This window comes from Sprattus sprattus (genome assembly GCF_963457725.1).
Source record: "Sprattus sprattus genome assembly, chromosome: 9".
NCBI lineage: Eukaryota > Metazoa > Chordata > Actinopteri > Clupeiformes > Clupeidae > Sprattus > Sprattus sprattus.
This window is the reverse complement of record NC_137928.1, coordinates 29,037,774-29,057,953: the sequence shown is the minus strand read 5'-3', so window position 1 is coordinate 29,057,953 and position 20,180 is coordinate 29,037,774. Positions and strand designations below refer to the sequence as shown.

General features: G+C 43.7%; 1 protein-coding gene across 2 annotated transcripts in view; it reads left to right on the top strand.

Moving 5' to 3' along the window:
- Positions 1-344: 344 nt before the first annotated feature.
- Positions 345-20,180, top strand: part of ssh2a (slingshot protein phosphatase 2a) — a 30,093-nt gene continuing 10,257 nt past the window's right edge. The window contains exons 1-3 of one of the 2 annotated variants that reach the window (XM_080844190.1): positions 345-494; positions 5,994-6,037; positions 18,254-18,366. In XM_080844190.1, the coding sequence (XP_080700316.1) occupies positions 432-494; positions 5,994-6,037; positions 18,254-18,366 (220 nt within the window). In that variant the 5' untranslated portion in view covers positions 345-431. Of the gene's footprint in view, positions 495-5,993; positions 6,038-12,358; positions 12,940-18,253; positions 18,367-20,180 lie in introns of those variants that run through there. The other variant, XM_080844189.1, reaches the window with a different exon arrangement.

Here is a 20,180-nt window from a genome sequence, read left to right as displayed (position 1 = left end):
ATAAAGAAAATGGCGGCGAATGTTGTTGTTATCGATTTTCTATCAGTTCTCACCACACAACGACGTCTCATCTTTGCTCCTTGAATGTCGATATGTAATGGTATGGAGTTATTCAAACTTACTAAGTGTAAAAAAGACTAGAAATTGAATGTTTATTTTTAAGCCTCGAAAGTTGCACTGGGTGCCTTTGACCATAATTTATAAAACTAAGAGTTGCTCCTTTTCTTTGAGTCTACTTCAGGTCTTCCTTATTGGTCACATTGGTGCTTCGTCTGACAGCTGGTAGGTGCAGCGCATGCGTCGCATTCTGGGGAGGAAAGGAGGGGAGAGAGAGCATCAAACAACGGAAGAGGCTGCTGCACATCTCTGTATTCAAAGTATGTTTCTCGCCGCTTTCTCTGGCATCTAAGAGTCGCGTTCCTGGACCCTGAATGGCGCTGGTCACAGTACAGCGGTCGCCAACTCCCAGCACTACCTCTAGCCCCTGTGTGTCGGTGAGATTTCTTCCTATCTTCTGATTTAGATGGTGTTGCTGATGTATCGTCGGTTGTAGCCAGCTGACTAGCTTGCCTGCTTGCTATCTTGAACAAATTCGAAGCCGCTTGTCAGAACTTAGCCTGTGCTGTATGTACATGCGCATGCGTGCACTACCAAGGGCTAAGGTTAATTAATTAAATCATATTGTTTCTTAAAGATACACGTTGTTATACTGACTTATTTGGAGCATACTAGAAATGTAAAGCTATTTCGGCCCCAACTTTTGTTTGCATATTTTTCAAAACATTCATATCATATGGCTAGCTTGCCTCAACTGTTAGCAATGCCTAACTAGCTATAGTGCACTTGGATAGCATAAATGTTCACGATAGAAATCTAGTAAGCTAACGTTAGCGTTACTTTCATTTTGTGGGGGGCTAACGTAACCAGCTGGCAGCAAAAGTTTCTGATGTATGGGTATTGCAGTCAGAAATGAAAGTATGCCTAAGTGCCTAATACTTGGATGACAATTTGTAACTATTATGTATGTAGCCATACAGTGACACCTTGCTAGCTAGCTAGCTTGGAAACATTAGCTAACCTCAGGGTTGATGCACCGTTACTTGGTAAGTGTCATCAAGCTTAGTCAAAACCAGTTCAAGGGTTCGTTAGATGGTATCCAGAAACAACAATAAATTAGTGCCTTTACTGTCGTCATCGCTTGTATCATCATCGCTCAAACATGCCCTAGGTTCTGTCCATATGTCACACTGATGAATCTCGTTATCCTGCTAGCTGAAAAGCCTGAAGAAGCATAGCAAGCCCTGGCTGTGTCAGTATGGTTACTTTGCAACCGTCAAATCCTAGCAGATGTTGTATTCAACCACCAGTTTAGGATTAGTGTAAAACAAATCTGACCTGAATAAATAGCTTGTATAGTTTGATGTGATGGCTCAAATGTGTTCGTTAACTGCATTCGGGTGTTAGTATCAGGGATTGAGTAAGGTTAGTAATTAACGGAATTCCCATTCCGATTAGTGATTCCAATTCCCTTTATCACCATTAGTAAAATTACATTACATTACATCACATGCAACATTACAGGAGCATGGTACATTCCGTACCATGCTCCTGTAATGTTGCATGTTTGACTTCCCATTGTGTAGCCTGTTTGAAGCATGAATTACCACGTTATTTTGGTTATCGATAACATGTGTAAGTCTAACCCATTCATACGGAATTTAACACGAAATCTTAGATACGAATGTGTGAACGTTTGTGATGTGGCAGAATGGTGTACATACCATGTGAATTGAAATATAACCTGTATGGCTCGAAAAAGGACTACTCTGAAGTTAAATGCAATTGGCCTATTATTGTACAAATTAGACCACATACAAGTTGAATGATCTTATCCTATTAAAATTTTGCCATGCACTTTTAACCGAAGCCATGCCTAATGGACGAAAATGTGTAACGATGTCAGGATATCATGTCATGTCAGTGGTAGTTTGTGTTGAGGCCAGTTTTGAAGACGGATAGGCTATATGTCACAGTACTTCATGGCCTTGCGTTGTGTAATGCTATCAGTGAATATACAATAGTATGTCTTGAGATCTGCCTTTTATTTGTGATATTCCCTGTGGCGCCATGCAGAGAAATCAGGTTATGTGTAATGGGCTGATTTGGCCCTGTGGTGTCAATGGTACCAGCTGCCCATCATGTGACCCCAGTGAGGCACCCATGTGAGTCATCTTGTGAGATGCCAGGAGCTTTTCCCCTGAGAAACCCCACATCCTCAGTCCTGTTGGCCTGATTTCTCCAGAATATGCACGCTCTCTGTGTATCCCCTTGACTGTATGTCCTGGAATGGGCTGACATTTCATGAGGCTGTGTTTGTGTGTACAGGAGCATCTCACATCACTGTCAGTAGACTGGAAGGACAGTTGCTAATTGCTGTCAAAGGCTGTTGAACATGGGTGTGATTGACTGCATCACTGTGAGAACACTACACTACTCTACTGGAGTGAACTGAATAAACCTATTCCACAAATCAGCCTTAGCCTATTGCTCTTTAAAAGGTTTCTGTTAGATAAGATCAAGATTGTTGGCTAATATTCAAATTCTTTGATGTGAAAATGTGCCACACTTATTGGTTTCTCCTGACCATGGCTAGTAGAGAAATCTGCCTGGTAGCACTGTGAATCCTCCCTTCTCATTGGTGCATGGAGCAATCTATATGACTCTCCCCTCCTCCCCTGTCATAGTATGGTGGTAGCCATGGCAACTAAGTCCACATAGGTATTGCATGCATTGACTGCAGGCTTTTTTCCAAATTGGACCCTCCCCACTCCATCACGAAGTGAAGTCTGATTTGTAGTCACACTGGCGGCTGCAGAAGGCAGGGGTTCCGGGGTGATGTACTGATATACTCAGAGTGAAGGGGTAGGGTAGGCCATGGCAGTAAACTTATGGATGCCCTTAACGGGAAAAAGAGGTTGATGCCCGAGTCGTTTTCATTTAAATAATTAACAATAAATATTTAAACACCATAAAATATACCTTTTGGATACCCTGAAAGACAGGATTCTCTTTAATGTCTTCATTATGTGTGTGGAGCTGAATTGCATGTGTTATATAGATAGATAGATAGACAGACAGACTTTTATTAAACCCCTTAGGGAAATTCAGGTGTAGTAGCAGCAAGGCAATAGGAATACAAATACAAATTTGAGTACAAAATTCAAATAAATGAAACAATATAAAATAAATAAGATAAATACAACTCTGCTGGCGTAAATTAGATAACCGCTATGTTTGGTTGTGGAGTCTGATGGCTACCGGCACAAAGGACTGAACATAAACTTTTCCATATGCTGTGATATGTAGAGTACAACAACCAAATGTTGTATTAAGTTTATAAGGTCTTTTTCCATCTTCCTCCTCTCGCTGAAATCATATGTTGTAAAATTATGTTCTTTATAACAAATATGGTTATGTGAAAAACACCTGGTGGGTAGAGTTATGGTGCTCCCAAAACCAACTTCCCTCTAACTGGCCTTTATCACGGTGGAATTTATTGGGATGGCACTTAATGTGGCGGATCCTCCACGTCTACGGTCAGAACTGAGTGAGTAGGTAGAGGGTGTTGGGTCTAGTTAAGGGCAGGGAGGATTCTCATTCTCCTCACTGTGGTTTGATGGGGTTGTATGTTATTTGCTACCGGCTTGTCTGCAAGAAACATGTTTTGAAGAGTGACTCATTCTAACCATGTGCCTAACTGCATTTCTCAAATTGCATTAGTCTCGCAGAGGAATGTCATCATCTAATTGTGAGCAGAATCTCTGTCCTGTGGTCCAGTCCGCACAACTTGAGGCTAGCTACGGATATACGCAACCATCATTGACACAGGTCTGAGTTGCATATCTCTATGTTGGTAAACTCTCCAAGTAATTAGGCATAGTCTTACACTTGTAAACTGAGATGCCTGTACATTGTCCGTTTTGGGATCCTGATACCCCTCTGTCTTTTGTAAAATACAAGAGAGATTTTGTGGGCGAGAGAGAGAGTGGGATCACTGACTTAATTAGAATTGGAAGGACGATTCCAATTCTATAGACTGGTGATGGTTGACCCAATAGAATATGAAATCCATATTTTTGGTTAACCCAATTCAGTGTTGGTGCAGAGGGGTGCTGCTTTAGTTTGAGTGCTGTGGACCACAGCTGGATAGCCATAGGCGGGCTGATCTCTGGGAGAGTGCTCTGATTTGGGGATTAGTTAGCGCAGGCTGGGATTAAGCTGTCTATGCTCTATTGTGTGTGGGGGCTGCGGACCGCTAGAGTTGGTGATGAGGGTAGGGAAGGGCATACAGACACTCCCAAACATAGGCATCTTCATCTCTGATGCTTTCATTTAGGATGAGTCCAGTGACGACGTGTTCGGATTTAAGCTTTTGGCCACAACGTAATATGGTTGGAAATGTTTAGATGAATCAGCTAAGCACACAAGTCCTTGAAGCTAATTCTAGATGAACTGGATTTGGTGTGTTATTGTCTGGATCATGTTAGGCTATAGTGCATACTGTTAAAATGACCAATTAAAGGTACACTCCAACCATGCGTAGTTTACCAGGGGAAATCTGCCTCATGAAGATATGTTTTATTATTTGCCTGGATGTAGTGAGATGTGCTTGTGAAGCAGTACACACAGACAGCAAAAGGTAGGCTGGTGTCAGTGAGTGAAAGTAAGGGGTGAGGGGTTAACTTGTACATACCTGTGCAACAACTGTGTGGTTTTAAAATTTTAAATAATTGTGCTGTACCATCAGCAGGTTTGGGCAACACCAAAAAGGTCATAAAAAGATTTTGGCTGCAGTGTATTTATTGGATGTGTGTAAAGATATTTTAGTTACATCTGTTTAAAAGTATTTGACACTGTACAAGTGCATCATCACATTGCTGTCCAGTATAATGTTTATTTCCCCCCCCAGCATATTTTTTCCTGTTCTGTTCACACTCAGTATGATGGCGTATGTTGTGTCAGTGCTTGTGTGTCGGTAGCTATGGTGTGTGTGTGTGTGTGTGTGTGTGTGTGTGTGTGTGTGTGTGTGTGTGTGTGTGTGTGTGTGTGTGTGTGTGTGTGTGTGTGTGTGTGTGTGTGTGTGTGTGTGTGTGTGTGTGTGTGTGTGTGTGTGTGTGTGTGTGTGTGTGTTAGGGGTGTAAAAAAGAATCGTTTTGCATCGATCCAACAGCCGACGATATGATGCATCGACACGTCCGCAAGAGTATTGGTTAAAAAAAAAAAAAATAAAAATTTGATGAGTATTTTTATTTTATAGTGAATGAAGTAGGCCTACAGGGGTATTTTTTGTTACCATTTGCTGCTACTAGTGCACATTTGCACTCATTGCACTGATTTTGTGGAGCATTGTGATTTTAAATTGAATAACTACAGGCCTATTTTTTGTTACCGTTTGCTGCTAGTGCACTTTTGCACTGATTTTGTTGAGTATTGTTATTCTATAGTGAATGTGGTATAGGCCTATTTTTGTTACTTAACACTTTGTACTTTGTACAGTACTTTTTGATGCAAGGCCTTTCAGAATCTATAACAGGGGAATTATTATTTTTCAGTGAATGAGGTTGTCATAGGCCTAGGTGGAGTACAACTTTTCTACTTCTGTTATTGGCTGTTGTTTCTCAAATAAAATGCATAACGATATAACAGCTTTAATTGATTTATTTCAAATCTGAAACATTGTCTAGCCTGTAAGGTAAAAAAAAGAACAAATTAATCGAATCGAATCGATTCGAATCGTATCGTGGTGTATTCATGAGTATCGAAAATAATCGAATCGTTGGCTCAGGAAATCGATACTGAATCGAATCGCCATGTTGGGTGTGATTTACACCCCTAGTGTGTGTGTGTGTGTGTGTGTGTGTGTGAGACAGACAGACAGAGATTCCTCTGTGTATGGGTGGGTCTGATTGGCTGTCTGTCTTCTCTCTGTGCAGGAAGCAGGCAGTGGAGAGGATGACCGGCGTGCTCAGCCTAGAAGGTAAGCCAACAGGAGCTGTGACCTAATAGTCCACCAGTCTAAGGCACATTCAGTCACACTGCCACGTCCAATGGTCAACCATCTCCCTGGGGAAAACTGTGTGTCTGTGGCTCTTCACCTCTCATATCCTTCACACTTAATAGCCTGTAGTCGGAAAAATGCACTGACTGAGAGATTCTTAGTGCTTTGGCCAGAGTCTGGGTCAATTCTAGGCCTGTCTGCTATAGAGTGTGTCAGTCAGTGATGGAAGATAGGGTGCTGTGCCGTCAGTGACCACTAAGGGGAGTCTGCCACTGCTGAGAGAAGGGCTGCCATGCTTTTGTATGGGAATCATGGATTTCTTTCTTTCTTTCTTTCTCAAGACTAAGTCAGCTCACAACTTAATTGTTTTCTGATGACGGCAGAAATTGCACTGTGTACTTTTTAAATGTGGCATGTCCAATTGGTTATTGCTAAAGCAACACTGCAGGAACTTCTCACTTTTAGTTGTATTTTTATTAGTGCTGTCAAACGATTTAAATATTTAATCGTGATTAATCGCATTTTTGTCATAGTTAACTCAAAATAAATCGCGATTAATCGCACATTTTTATCTATTCTAAATGTCCCTTCAATCATTTTTTTTTTTTTTAATGCTCTTATTAACATGGAAAAGTGGATTGGCTTGCATTGCAAAACAGGGCGGTACAGAATAAAATTATAAAAAAAATGCACATTTCAGATAAACAAGCCTATAGTGTAGTTAAACCATGGCTTAATATTTTCTTTTTTTCAAGTTTGCTGTGAACATAGAAGTCAGGCCTCTTATTTCAAAAACAATGAACCGTAACAGTTAGGTTACCAATAAAAGGTAAGCCTACTACTTCTGTGCTTTCAGCCAGCTGCCTGTTGACATTTTCAGACAACAGTGAAGCTCGCTTTTTTTGCACAACACAACTTTTAAAGGTAAACTTTCTATTCAGAAGATTTTTATCATCCATTTCGCCGTAACGCTCTCACCATTCACTCAAACGTAACGTTAGTCTACTACACAGTTTGGGAGAGCAAAAAGAACGTTAATGTAATAAAAAGTTTTTGCGTTAATCGCGCGAAAAAAAAATTAACGCCGTTAAAATGGGCTTGCGTTAACGTCGTTAATAACGCGTTAAACTGACAGCACTCATTTTTATAGTTAATTAGTTATGGTATCATTTCCATATTGATTTTGATGGTATGTGGCGATGTGAAGTACTGATAAAGACAACGGTCATTCCACCAGCAGCCCAGGCTATGCATTATGTATTTCTGTGGTCTCGGCGAGCCACCTTGCGGAAAATATTAAAACCGCTTTCACAGCAGGAAAACACATCAGTAAACATGCTATAGCGAGGTTTTGCAGTCAACTGTAGTAATACATGATTATGTTTTGGGGGACACACTGTACCGCTATTTTAAATATTAATTCTATTTATGTAAATTGAAAAGAAACTCATTTGCAACCTGAACAGGAGGTACAGTTGTGTACAGGACCCTGTTTGCGTCACGTTGCCTGCTTAGTTTGCCACAGGGTATTTGCATGATTCTCCTGATAGCTACTGTGTTTGATGTGGGCAGGCTTGTTTGTGTGTCTGTTCAAGTGACGTGCACTCCTCTAGACACAGTCTTTGTTGTTGTTGTTGCTGTTTTGGCAAACGCCTCTTTGCATCTTAGCTAAATCTCATTACAATGTCCCTACAGTCACACAGTATGGTTCTTGTCAGAACAGCATTGAATGAAGTAGAACAGTACTCTCCACAAAGTGTGTCAATGTAAGTAACTTGTAACAGTGTTTACCTTTAGCAGCATGTTGCTGAATGTTTATCAAGGCGTGTGTCTATAGGCACAAGTCAGGGAAGCATATGGGAGTTTTTCTCAAGGCAGAGAAGCTTATACACTCGCTCACTCACTCACCTACCTATTCACTCGCTCGCTCACTCACCTACCTATTCGCTCACTCGCTTGCTTGCTCGCTCACTCACTAACTCACTTGCTCGCTTACTCACTCGCTCACTTGCTCGCTCGCTCGCTTGCTCACTCACTCACTCACTCACTCGCTCGCTCACACACTCACTCACTCAGTCACCAGTTGAACCATTATGCAACACTACCCTTTGGCTGGCCTGAGAATGACTTGCATGACATGAGTGTTTGCAGTGTGCGACACATTACATTACAGCCTCCCCAAGTCCCATTACACTCCCCTCAGAACTTAAACTTCAATGGCTGCCACACATGTGGGCTCAATTATGGATTAGGTCATTCTCTGGTGAGCATGGTGTCATGTTGTATTGACCCCCATGCTATCGGAGTACACTCACATCCTTATTCTCATCTGGCGTGCCCACGCCAGGACCCCACCCCATACAACCACCTGACCTTATTTGACTCTGTTACATAACATTTGGCCATAATTAACTCTGTATTAAATCGTGTTACATTCCACATATGGTTTCAAGTAAAAAACAAGCTTTTGGAAAACGTCATGCAACTTGACATGCTCTGGTAAATCACTCTAGCGAGCCCCTTTTGTGGAGGGTGCAGCCAGCCAAGCCCTGCGCCTCACAGCATAATGTACAGAGCAGGTGAAGGCTGCAGCTTAGCTGTTTTCTCTCACAGACAGGGGTGAAGGGATCAGCCCTCAAGTGTAAACCTAGAACTCTGACTGTTCCCATGCAAACAGGGGCTTAAAGTGTGTGTGTGTGTGTGTGTGTGTGTGTGTGTGTGTGTGTGTGTGTGTGTGTGTGTGTGTGTGTGTGTGTGTGTGTGTGCATGTGTATTCATAGGCCCTTGGTCTGTGCGGATGAGCCTCAGCACGCAGAATACTCAAGGCTCTCATCTTGCGTCTGAAACTCAGTGCAGATGTGTGAAGTGTCACGGTTAAACCTGTGCGACCCTTATGATGCCTCAAGTAGCTGAGCTCCATGCAGATGGGGTCCAAATAGAGCAAGCATACTGTGGACCTCATTAAAAGTAGTGCTGGAATTGGCACGGATGCCCCAGTTTGATTCAACTACTATTTACAAGCTAAAGATTTAAATAAATACAATTTGATTCCAATTTGATAACAATAGGAATGAGGTATTAAATACTATATAGCAGCTTTCAATATTTAGAGAGTTGTTTAAAAACATCTGAAGTAGGATGACCAGTTCCAGATCATCTCATGGGGAGGACTGGTATTATTCGATTTTCTTAAATATGACCGGCTATGTTTAACCATTGTGTAAATTAACCTTGAAAACCCCCAGAAATGCATAGCAGCCAAAAGTTTGATCCAGAAATTCTACAGATCAATGTGAAATCGGAGGAATTTTGAGAAGCAATTTAAACAATACTCTTTGCATACCCATAATTATCATGTGGGTTACTGTATTGGGTAACCCAGACCTAGTAGGCTGAATCCTAAACCACCACTCCCTTTCTCTCGCACACCACTTCCAGTTCTGTCGAGGGTTTCTGGCTTCTTCCTTCTCTTTGCTTTGGTCTTTCAGGCTTCTCCTGTTACATTGGACATGAAGTCTATTAATGAGTTCCTTTCTTGAGTTTGAGTTGTGTACAGAACCAGCCAGCATATTAGACATGTTACAGCACTTGGTGTACATCTGAATAGAAAGGCCAAATTGGAAGCCAAATAGCCTGTTCATCCACGCAGGAGCATTTTCCCTTGGTCCTGTTTTAGAAATGCCGGTGTATTTGTGCTTGGTCCCTGCGTGTAAGTGACTTCTGGAGCTCTGTCATTGCTGTACTCCTCAGCTGCTAACACATGGGGGTTCGGCTCAGAAGCATAGGGAGCAGCTGGCCTGCCTCTCTAGTAGAGCTATAAAAGGGCTAGGGGTAACCAAAGGGGTTCTCAGAATCTGGAGCAAGCACCCATGAGTGACCTTTCCCAGAGAATAGCATGCAATAGGGTGACCATTGCACAACTATACTTTGATGAAGTTGTAAACACAACATGACAAACATTCAGTGTTCATCACAGCCTGCCAACACACTCGTGTACCAGTTTCCATGTGTTTGGAGGTAGTAGTGTCTGTCTCATTTTTTATGTCACTGTAAGTTGATCTGTGTTTATTTACGTGGCTTGGAGATGGTGACTGAGTACACAGCAGCATGTGACGAGCTGTAACTAAAGCAGTCAGGTGTGTTGACACCTCTTGTTATTGTGATGTTATCTAAAGTCCAGCCCGAGTAGCAGTCTCTAGTAACCCCATTGGTCAAGATAGGCCAGCCCAAAGTGTCGTTTGATCTGCCTTTCCGTAGATTTAAGGGTTTGTTTATGTCTGGTTGCTTGTTTTCATGATGGGCCATCCAGTGAAGAGGCAGTTGTTTATTATGCCGGTCGGGGGGATGATTTGGATCAAAACAAATCATCTGACCTGCTGAGTAAGAACCATCTTATTGATCCCCCACTTTCAGGTTGTAGTGACCTTTTAACATGTTAATACCTACATCAGCCATCACCAGCCCTGGCTCATCACCATGTAGGACCGACGACAGCCCTGTCAATACAAGCAAGGGCTAAACTAGCCGAACACTCTATGAACAATCCGTCATTAATTGCTTGGCTTGACTGGACCCGAATGGCAGGCAGACTGTGACTGTGACTTCTGTGAATGAAAGGCTACAGAAGACAAACCTGTGAAGTTCATCTGAAATGGCTAAGCCAACATGTATCCCATTTCAAAATCTTAACAGGCATTTTGCAATTGTGTAGCGTAAGTTACCAGAAAACAGGGGGAAGTACAGTGCCTTGCATAAGTATTCACCCCCTTGGATGTTTTACCTTTTTATTGCTTTTATAAATCAGTCATGGTCAATATAAGTTGGCTTTATGGACAAGAAAAATCACAAAAAAGCCCCCTTTAATTTCAAAGTGAAAACTGATTTCTACACAGTTATGTAAATTAAATAAAAATATGTAATGGAAATAAGTGATTGCATAAGTATTCACCCCCTTTAAATAGACTGACCTAATTCAACAGAGGTCCAGCCCATTGGTGATAGAAGTCTCACAATTAGTGAAATGGGGATCAGTGTGCAGTGAATGTGTCTCAAGTGATTGTAGTATAACGACACCTGTGTCTGTAAGGTCCATTCACTGGCAGTATTCAATAATCAGTATTCCTGGCTATTGTTACACCATGAAGACCCAAGATCACTCTAAGCAACTCAGAGAAAAGGTTGTGAGGACGGCCTGATCTAGGCAGATTAACACATGTGCCATAATCCATCCATTTCTTGATGATGGATTGAACAGAATTTCAGGGGATGTTAAGTGCCATACATTTTTTTGTATCCTTCCCCTGACCTATATTTTCCAATAACCTTTTCTCTGAGTTTCCTAGAGTGATCTTTGATCTTCATGGTGTAACAGTAGCCAGGAATACTGATTACTGAATACTGACCAATGAATGGACTCTCTCTTGAACCTTATTTCCTTTGAACACTTGAAGGTTAACGTTTTTTTTTTATTTCCTCAAGGTGTAAAATGTCGCAAGTCATACATTAATGTTTAGTTTTTTTACTTAAAAGTTATGAAGGAAATTATCCTGGATATTGTATCTTATGGATGTGTAGTATTGCCATCACATTATTACCCAAGCGGAGAGCAGAGCCCGATGGCTTTATTCTGCTAGCAAAACAGAACCATAGAGCTCTTCTCTTAGCAGTTTTCCACTTACTCTGAGTTAACTGACAGAAGCTGTTGCTAAACCAGTACTTGGAATACTCCCCTGAGGACAGGTGTTACCTCCTAATTTACATATGATTCTCCAACAGCAATGCCACCTACCAACCACGTCTTTCTAATGTGATTATCTGTACCAACATGACCTGGAGATTAGGGAGTGCATCTCACCAACTCAGACGCAACATACTGCCGATTGAATGTGTTGCCAGCCAGGCCACAGTTCGGGATGGAATTATGTCTTTGTGAAGGGGCCACCGATTGAAGATGAGCACCTTCGTGGACGGCCAACACGCTGGGGGACTAGTTTGATTGCGCTCTTTTTATCTGCTGTTGTCTTGACGTTTTAAAAAAAGCTATTTATAGAATTTGAATACGATGACCGCGAGCCATCCATACAAAAACAACCATTGGTCCAAAATTGTGTGTAAAGAACGGTGATTGTTTTCCTCTTCACTCCCCGTCGTTGCTTTAGGAACAGCCTCGTGTCGTATGTCTCGGGGGCCCTCCCCTTCGTCGTTTACCCCTACCAAAGCACATGTCAGCAACTCCTCCCTCATCAGATTTACCGCTGCAGTCCAAGTTTACAAAAGCTCTTGGTTATTTCAGAATGGGAATGAACGCAGGAGGTACAACCGGCTGTATCAGCACCCGGTGTCTCGTTTGGAGATAATCAGCATATGTCGATTAGGACTACCTTGTCAGATTAAACCGAAAATATGCCAGCCTCGTTCTCTCTACTACACTGCTACCTCGATGGACACTCTATATGAACTTTAGAAGTACAGATAACAACAATACGTGAGCGTTTGGAGCTAGCGTTTGCTAACTCGTGATAGCACAAGTGCTCTCGTCACTCCTTTTTGATAACGGTTATCTCGGTTTTAGTTTTACCTCGTTTTGATTTATGTCGGTAACGTGGAAGCGACAATGAGGTCTTGACATTAACAGTACATGATAACTGCTGGCAAAATGACTGCTGCTTTCCTATGGAGTAAGGAGAGATTCGAATAAAAGGATATCCTGCACCCGGTCCTAAATCACCCCTGCTGTGGCTGCGTCGTACAGCCATGACCCTGGGCACTGTAGCTTCCACAAGGAGCTCAGCTCCAGGCTGCTTCTGCTCGTGTTGTGGGGCAAAAATGGTGCCATACTTCTCGGACAACGCTGTTGTGTCTCAGAACCAGATCAACCAAATGTGAGTTTTGTTTTTAGAGGGATGACATTATTAACATGTTGGTGGTTAACAACCTGATAATTTGGTGTTAATAATTTGAGGTTTACATAGTATTATTTTAATTTGGTTACTGGTTGGGTTAGGCGGCCTGATTTGGGTACATTTTTAGAACCCGTTGACAGGCGTTACAGTGTTGCCATAGTGGGTAGGCTAACATTTGCTAGCCTACGTGAGATTACACAAAGTAATTGCGAAAGTTTTTCTACTCAGTGTTCCATCAATTTCCTTAAAGTGATGTAACCGGATGTATCAGGGTTCCTTTCTTTGTTGTGAAATACGTTAAACTACAGCTCTGATTCATCCACCTGTCTTATCTGATGAGTCCATGCTCTGTCCCTTGGTGGATCTTGTCTGATGTCCTTATAAAGTTAACACAGGACGCCATCACTGCAGTGTCACTGGGAAACATTTTTAAAATCCAAACTGGTCAACCTATACCATCCCAAGAAGGTGTTTTTAGTTTCACCGTTGTTTCTTCAACATCTTCTTTTGCTTTAGAGTCTAGTCAAGTCATTTCCCTTGACATTGACTCAAGTACAGGACCTGTATTTCACAACAATGTGGCTTTTGTTAAGAGAAACCTGGCTAGCTCAGAAAAACCTTGCTATTCATCAGTAAGCACAGGCTTTGTACCGCCAAATCCCAACATCTAATCCCAGTCAGCCCAACTCGAATGGGTGATTTGAGACACTGCTTTTTAGAGTGGAATGCAGATATGATTCTTTTTCAACCATGACAATTATGTACAGAATTCAGCATTCCATACTCTGTCTCTGTGTGTGTGTGTGTGTGTGTGTGTGTGTGTGTGTGTGTGTGCATTCAGCAGCTCTCGCATCCCACAGTTATGATGAGCATTCATCCACTTAAATGAATGCCCCAGTGTACTCCGTTGGACCCTTGTGTGAGTGAGTGGAGGGATGGATTGTACATGACAAGACTACAGGGATTGAGAACACACTGGGTTTATTTATGCTGAGAGACAGAGAGCACTTGACTGAAACGTCTTTGAATATTCTGCGTGAAATAGTTTTGCCCTCATCAGCAGATTTGATGAGATAAGGAGCCACAAGAGGGTTCTGTGAGAAGCAGTGCTTCTGCATGATCTGACAGTGATGCAGTTTGCCTCAGCGGTCAGTAGAGTGACTCATACCTTTTAACTTTACCATTCAATCCTGCGTTAGCTTAATGGATTGCACTGCTGCAGTGTGTGTTTATGGTGTGTGTGTGGGGGGGGGGGGGGGGGGAATTAGCATTGAGAAAAGGCCTTAGCTACGCTGTAATCAATGTCCTCCTGTGCCCTTGCGCTGCTGCAACATCATGGGAATTTAGCAGAAAGTGTATATGAGTGCACTCACCTGCCAGGACCTAGCGCAGTAACGTGACACCTGTTTGCCTTTTGAGGAAATAAATATCAATGTTGGTTTAGTTATCAGCCACCCATCATTCTCAGTGGATGGTGTGAATGTTCTTTTTTTATTATTTTGATTTGTCTTATTTATATAATTTTCCACCACGTTGTTGGTGGTGTTATCTTGTGATTTGATAAGTAGTTTGGTCTGGTCAGATTGTATGAAGGCATAATGATGCCCCTTATAATTTTATGGCCCAGACAAATAACCCACCCACACTCTGTCTCCATTATAACGCTTGCTGTCAGGAGGAAAACACACACAAGGGCACGTGTATCGCTGTAACCAGCACCAGATGCAAGAAACACTGATTGCGCTCTCTCCCTCTCTCTCTCTCCCTTGCTCTTTTGCAGTAAACTTTCCTTAGGTGCTCTGGTTCGGTTCCAAGACCTGTCCGACAGTATAAACAATGAGTCATGAGGAATCCCAATATTAAATCCCCATGTATTTATTTAACAATGTGTTTGACCAGCATCTAATACACTATCGTCCGGGTCTGATATGTTTTATTTTTTTTATTTTTTTTTAATCAAGCTAAACATAGCCCAGCGGGATGTTTGTGCGTCAGACTGTAATGTTTAACCGCAGCTGGGGCGTAATTGCAGGTTTTTTATGGTTCCTACAAGGAAGTGTGATTGGGAAGCCTAGGAGGCGGCGCACACTGCTATTGTTCTCCAGACCTGGGACCTCACTTAATGATACTCTGACCCAAACACACGTGCAGCCTGCTGTTATTCCAGTAAAACGTGGCTAGATAAGAGTGTAAATGTGGCACAAGCTTAAAAGGGGGTGTTGGTGCTTTCATTCCCCCAAAAAAGACGGGAGATTTAGGTCAGTCAGTACTGTATGGTGCAACATGGGGAACGAGTAACTGTGTGTGTGAGGGGGATGTTGATTCACTGTGCAGTATTCAGCAGCAGCACAAACACACACACACTTGGGACTGATTGAAAGGCAGTTGGTTCACAGCTGAGATGCTGCTGGTCTGGTTTATCTAGGCTACTGGCACCATTGATTATGTTCCACCCATCATTTAACCCACATAAGTGCAAGACATACCGGTTTAGAGTAAAATAACAACGGCTAGCTCGCTCAAAGGTGTTTTCCATGTGTTAAGTCATCGGTGAGCTGTCCGGACATCCAGACTGCAGGTCCATTGAAGTCCTCAGGCCTCCACCATCCTGACTTCCTGCTCTTGTTTGACTCTGCTGCAGGCCCATGGGAAATTCCCACCCCTATTCCAAGAATAGTCAGGATGTCTTTATATGCACTGGGGGGTTGGCCAATCGCCACACAGGGGAATTTTTTTTATCAACACCAGGCCTGGCCTTGATTTGAAATCCAATGGTCTGTTGGCTCCTTGTCCAGTCAAATGTGTTGTGATCAAGTTGTTTTTGCTTGGTGGCTTCCTTTAAAGTTACCTCCCTGCTCCTTTTAATCTGTCCGCGTGACTCTGCACTGGTCTATATTTACCCACGGCTCTTAATTCGTGTGTGTGTGTGTGTGTGTGTGTGTGTGTGTGTGTGTGTGTGTGTGTGTGTGTGTGTGTGTGTGTGTGTGTGTGTGTGTGTGTGTGTGTGTGTGTCTTAATCTGTATCTCAGGAGGTGACGGAATGCAGTGTTCAACACTACCACCCGCCCGGAGCGCCTCTGCCGCTCCTGAACTCATAAGGCCTTCAGCCTGGGCCTATATTTATCTTGTCCCCGCCAGAGACTGACTTAAATGGGCAGGGACAGTTGGGGGGTCAAGCGGCTCTCCGCTGGTTGGAGGGCGAGCAGGCCTTCTCCGTCATTCTCGAGAATCGAGAATATCAGAAGGACCCCCTTACATAGTGATGATTATGTCTGTGTCCTAACAAGTATCGCCTGGCACTGGATGCCAAAAGATGACCCTGCCTCTATCTTTCTCTCGTCCCATGCCTCCCTCCCTCCCTCCCTCCCTTCTGTGTGTGTGTGTCTCTCTCTCTCTCTCTCTCTCTCTCTCTCTCTCTCTCTCTCCCTTTTGAACCGACTGTGTTGAGGCGTTCAGCAACAGGCCGTATTACCTGTCCAAGATGCCACATTCCTCAGGGCCTGGCTGTGCCAGAGAGTATGCCCTTACAAATCCAATCCTGCGGGGTGGGGATGCCTGAGTGTGGCCTCAGTGCCCCCGGAGCTCACAGCCAGCTGGCCGCACACAAAGCAGCTTTGAGCCGCCATGCTGTGGTGTCACGGCGCAGTCCCCCTGTCCAGCAGTAGCCCAGAGGCAGAGGGAGAGTGCTGACTGTCAGACTTGTTCTGTGGAAGCAGTGAGTCTGCATCAGTATGGAAAACTGGGACGTTTGTTCTCCTCTAAGTGTGCTGGAAGTCCATGCCAGTTTGGTGACCTGTTTAAATTTCAGCAGTGCCCGTCATCAGAGTGCTGTCCTTATTCTGTTGAACAGGAACTGAAAATACAGTCTGGAGACGCACTGCCTGGCACCTTCACATTCTCATCCCTCTCTCGCTCACCCTCTTGCTCTCTCACCCTCTTGCTCTCTCACCCTCTTGCTCTCTCACCCTCTTGCTCTCTCACCCTCTCGCTCTCTCACCCTCTCGCTCTCTCACCCTCTCGCTCTCTCACCCTCTCGCTCTCTCACCCTCTCGCTCTCTCATCCTCTCTCCCTCACCCTCTCTTTCTCCCTCCCTCTCTCTGTCTCTCTCTCCACTCCACGCCCTTCCTGTGTGATGTGCTGACATTCCTGCCTCAGTGATCATGCTGGTGCGGGTCTCATTGAAGCCAGCTGTTGAGCAAGAGAGAGAGAGAATGAGGACACAACAGACAGAGGAAATGACAGAGAATCGGAGTGAGGCAAGAGCCGGCACGAGAGCGAGGGAGGAAACAGCTGGGTCAGGGGTGAGCGGGTTGTGGGAAATGAGCTCAAAGTAGTCGGCCCAGGCTCTTTTTTTAAAAGAAATGTTTTCCTCCTCATTTCTTTTTTCTGTGGTGCCGGAGCTTCAAATTGCACTGCCTCTCCCTCCCAGCCGCCATGTTCTACCGGCGTCTGCACAATCCTCCCCCTCACTGTTCCTGCACATGGGGCCGCACGCTGGAACCCTCAACCCTCCAGGGCGGAGGGATTATAGCAATGCTCTCTGCCTAGTTGTGTTCAGGTGACCGAGCCAGAGATGATTTCCATGCTCCTAGACAGCACTCTTCCAGCACTGGTGTATTTTGAGAGCCGGTGGCCCTGACAGAGAGCAGGCAAGCGAGAGTATCTTTTAACACAAATGTCACTGGACACAGCTTCTGGGGAAGGTCTACTGCTGTCCTTTTTTGTGATTGGTGTGCAAAACTGCTATCTTTAAAACATGGAACAAAGTGTCTCTCTCTCTCTCTCTCTCTCTCTCCCTCTTTTTTATATTCCCTTTCTTTTTTTGTGTTGATGTGGTTTCCAGGAGAATGGGAGCAAGCATGCTTTCTCTCCCCAGCGTCCCATGATCTCAGCACTGGCCTGATCGTTAATTAGATTTAGATCAGATTAACTTGATGTTTGTTCATTCCTCACACATTCACACACACACACACACACACACACACACACACACACACACACACACACACACACACACGCTTAAACATCCTAGTTTGTGGTCTGGCCTACGGAGAGACCAGACTCACACCTCCAGCTGCAGGAGAGCAGAACACCATGTCCTGTTCTTGTGTGTGTGTGTGTCTAGGCAGGAGTGTGGTACTGTGTACTTGAGGTCTTTAACACAGGCCCTGCGCTTAGGGAGAGATTAGACTGATAAACATGAGGTCTGATCTGGTTGTAGTCTTGGCTGGCTAACTCTCCCCTCCCTCTCTCCCTCCCTCCCTCCTTTCCTGTCTTCTCTCTCCTGTCCAGCATCAGTGAAAACTTCCTGACTGTGAAAGGTGCTGCCCTCTTCCTGCCCCGGGGAAATGGCTCCTCACCATCATCAGTGCCCCGCATTGCTCAGCGGCAGAACAAACACACAGGTAAGTGCTCTCTCACTCAACTCTCTCTCTCACACACACACACACACACACACTAGTGCTGTGGCGATGCGTCGATGATAATAATAATAAATAATAATTCATTTTATTTGTAGTGCACTCTTCATTCCAGCAGAATCTCAGAGTGCTAAAAACAGCTCTCAGCAAAAGCACAGTTTAATACAATTAAAACTTTAAATAAAAAGTTTTTTTAAAAAGTAGGAAATACCTTTCTAAATAAAAACGTTTTTAGGCCAGTCTTAAAACAGCCCAGTGTCTGTGTTGCCCTTAAGTGGTCCGGGAGGCTGTTCCACAGTCGCGGGGCTGCAGCGGAGAAGGCCCGGTCGCCCATGGTGCGTAGCCTGGTGTTTGGGACCTGCAGGAACAAACTGTTATTGGATCTGAGGGGGCGATTTGATGTTTGGGGAGTGATGAGTTCTTGCAGGTAAGGGGGGGCACGATGATGTCGACGCGTCGATTTCAAAATGGCGATTTCAAAATGGCGTCGACGCTTCGCCACATACACGTGGTTGACCCAAACAGAAACAAACATTGCGCAAGGACTGAGAGAGCAGAAACCCAGGGAATTGCTTGGCGCCATTAGTTGATATTGGCGATCTAACGTAGTGAATCACATACTATAAGCTGGCCAACACCATGACTTAGCTCTCTGTGCCGTTTGTTCATGCTTAGTTGCCGTGTTCTGCAGCCGTAAGTTAACGTTACCTAAACTGACACACTAGTAGCTAGCTAACGTTAACTACTAGTAACCAAGCACGAACAAACTGCACGGAGAGCTAAGAAGATAGTTTGCTAGCACCACCGAAGTGCGCAGAGCTCAAGCTACACAACACACTGAACAAACGTAAAATTAATGTAACCAACGTCACTTATTGTCCCCTTCACGAGAGACAATGGGGCTGTTCTATCTCCATTCTCAAACGCACCCCATTGTCTCTCGTATTTAACGTTTGTTCAGTGTGTTGTGTAGCTTGAGCTCTGCGCACTTTGGTGGTGCTAGCTAACTATCTTCTTAGCTCTCCGTGCAGTTCGTTCATGCTTGGTTGCTAGTAGTTACGTTAGCTAGCTACTATAGCGGCTAGACAGCTGTGTCAGTTTAGTTAACGTTAACTTACGGCTGCAGAACATGGCAACCAAGCACGAACAAACGGCACAGAGAGCTAACTCATGCTGTGGTCATTTACGAGTCAAACACATAACATTAGACTAACGTTGGCCAGCTTATAGTATGTATCATGATTCACTACCACGTTAGATCGCCAATGTCAACTAATGCAGCCAAGCAATGTCCAGGGCTGCACATAAGGTGGTGTGCAGTGCTCATCAATGAATGAATGCTTTTATAAGCACTGAAAACATTTAAATTAATGAGCACCACATCCAAAAAAATGTGATGGGGCTCATTTGAGTACCAAACATTTTTACTGTGCCTCTAGATAAACATGAAATGCATTGTTGGACTTTTGCTGTGCAAAACGGTGCTCATTAAAGTATAATATTAAGATTTTTTGGGGTATTTATTTGAGATACATTATGGTTTTAATCGAGCAACAGAAAATGAATCGTTAGACTAATCGTCCAATTAGTCGTTAGATTAGTCGACTATTCGATAAAATAATCCCAGATTAATCGTTTTGAAAATAATCGTTTACCCCCAGCCCTAACACACACACACACACAAATAAATAAGTGCTCTCTCACTCAACTCACACTCACACACACACAAACAGGTTAATGCTCGCTCACTCACACACACACACACACACACACACATACAGTCATGCAGATACAAGCTG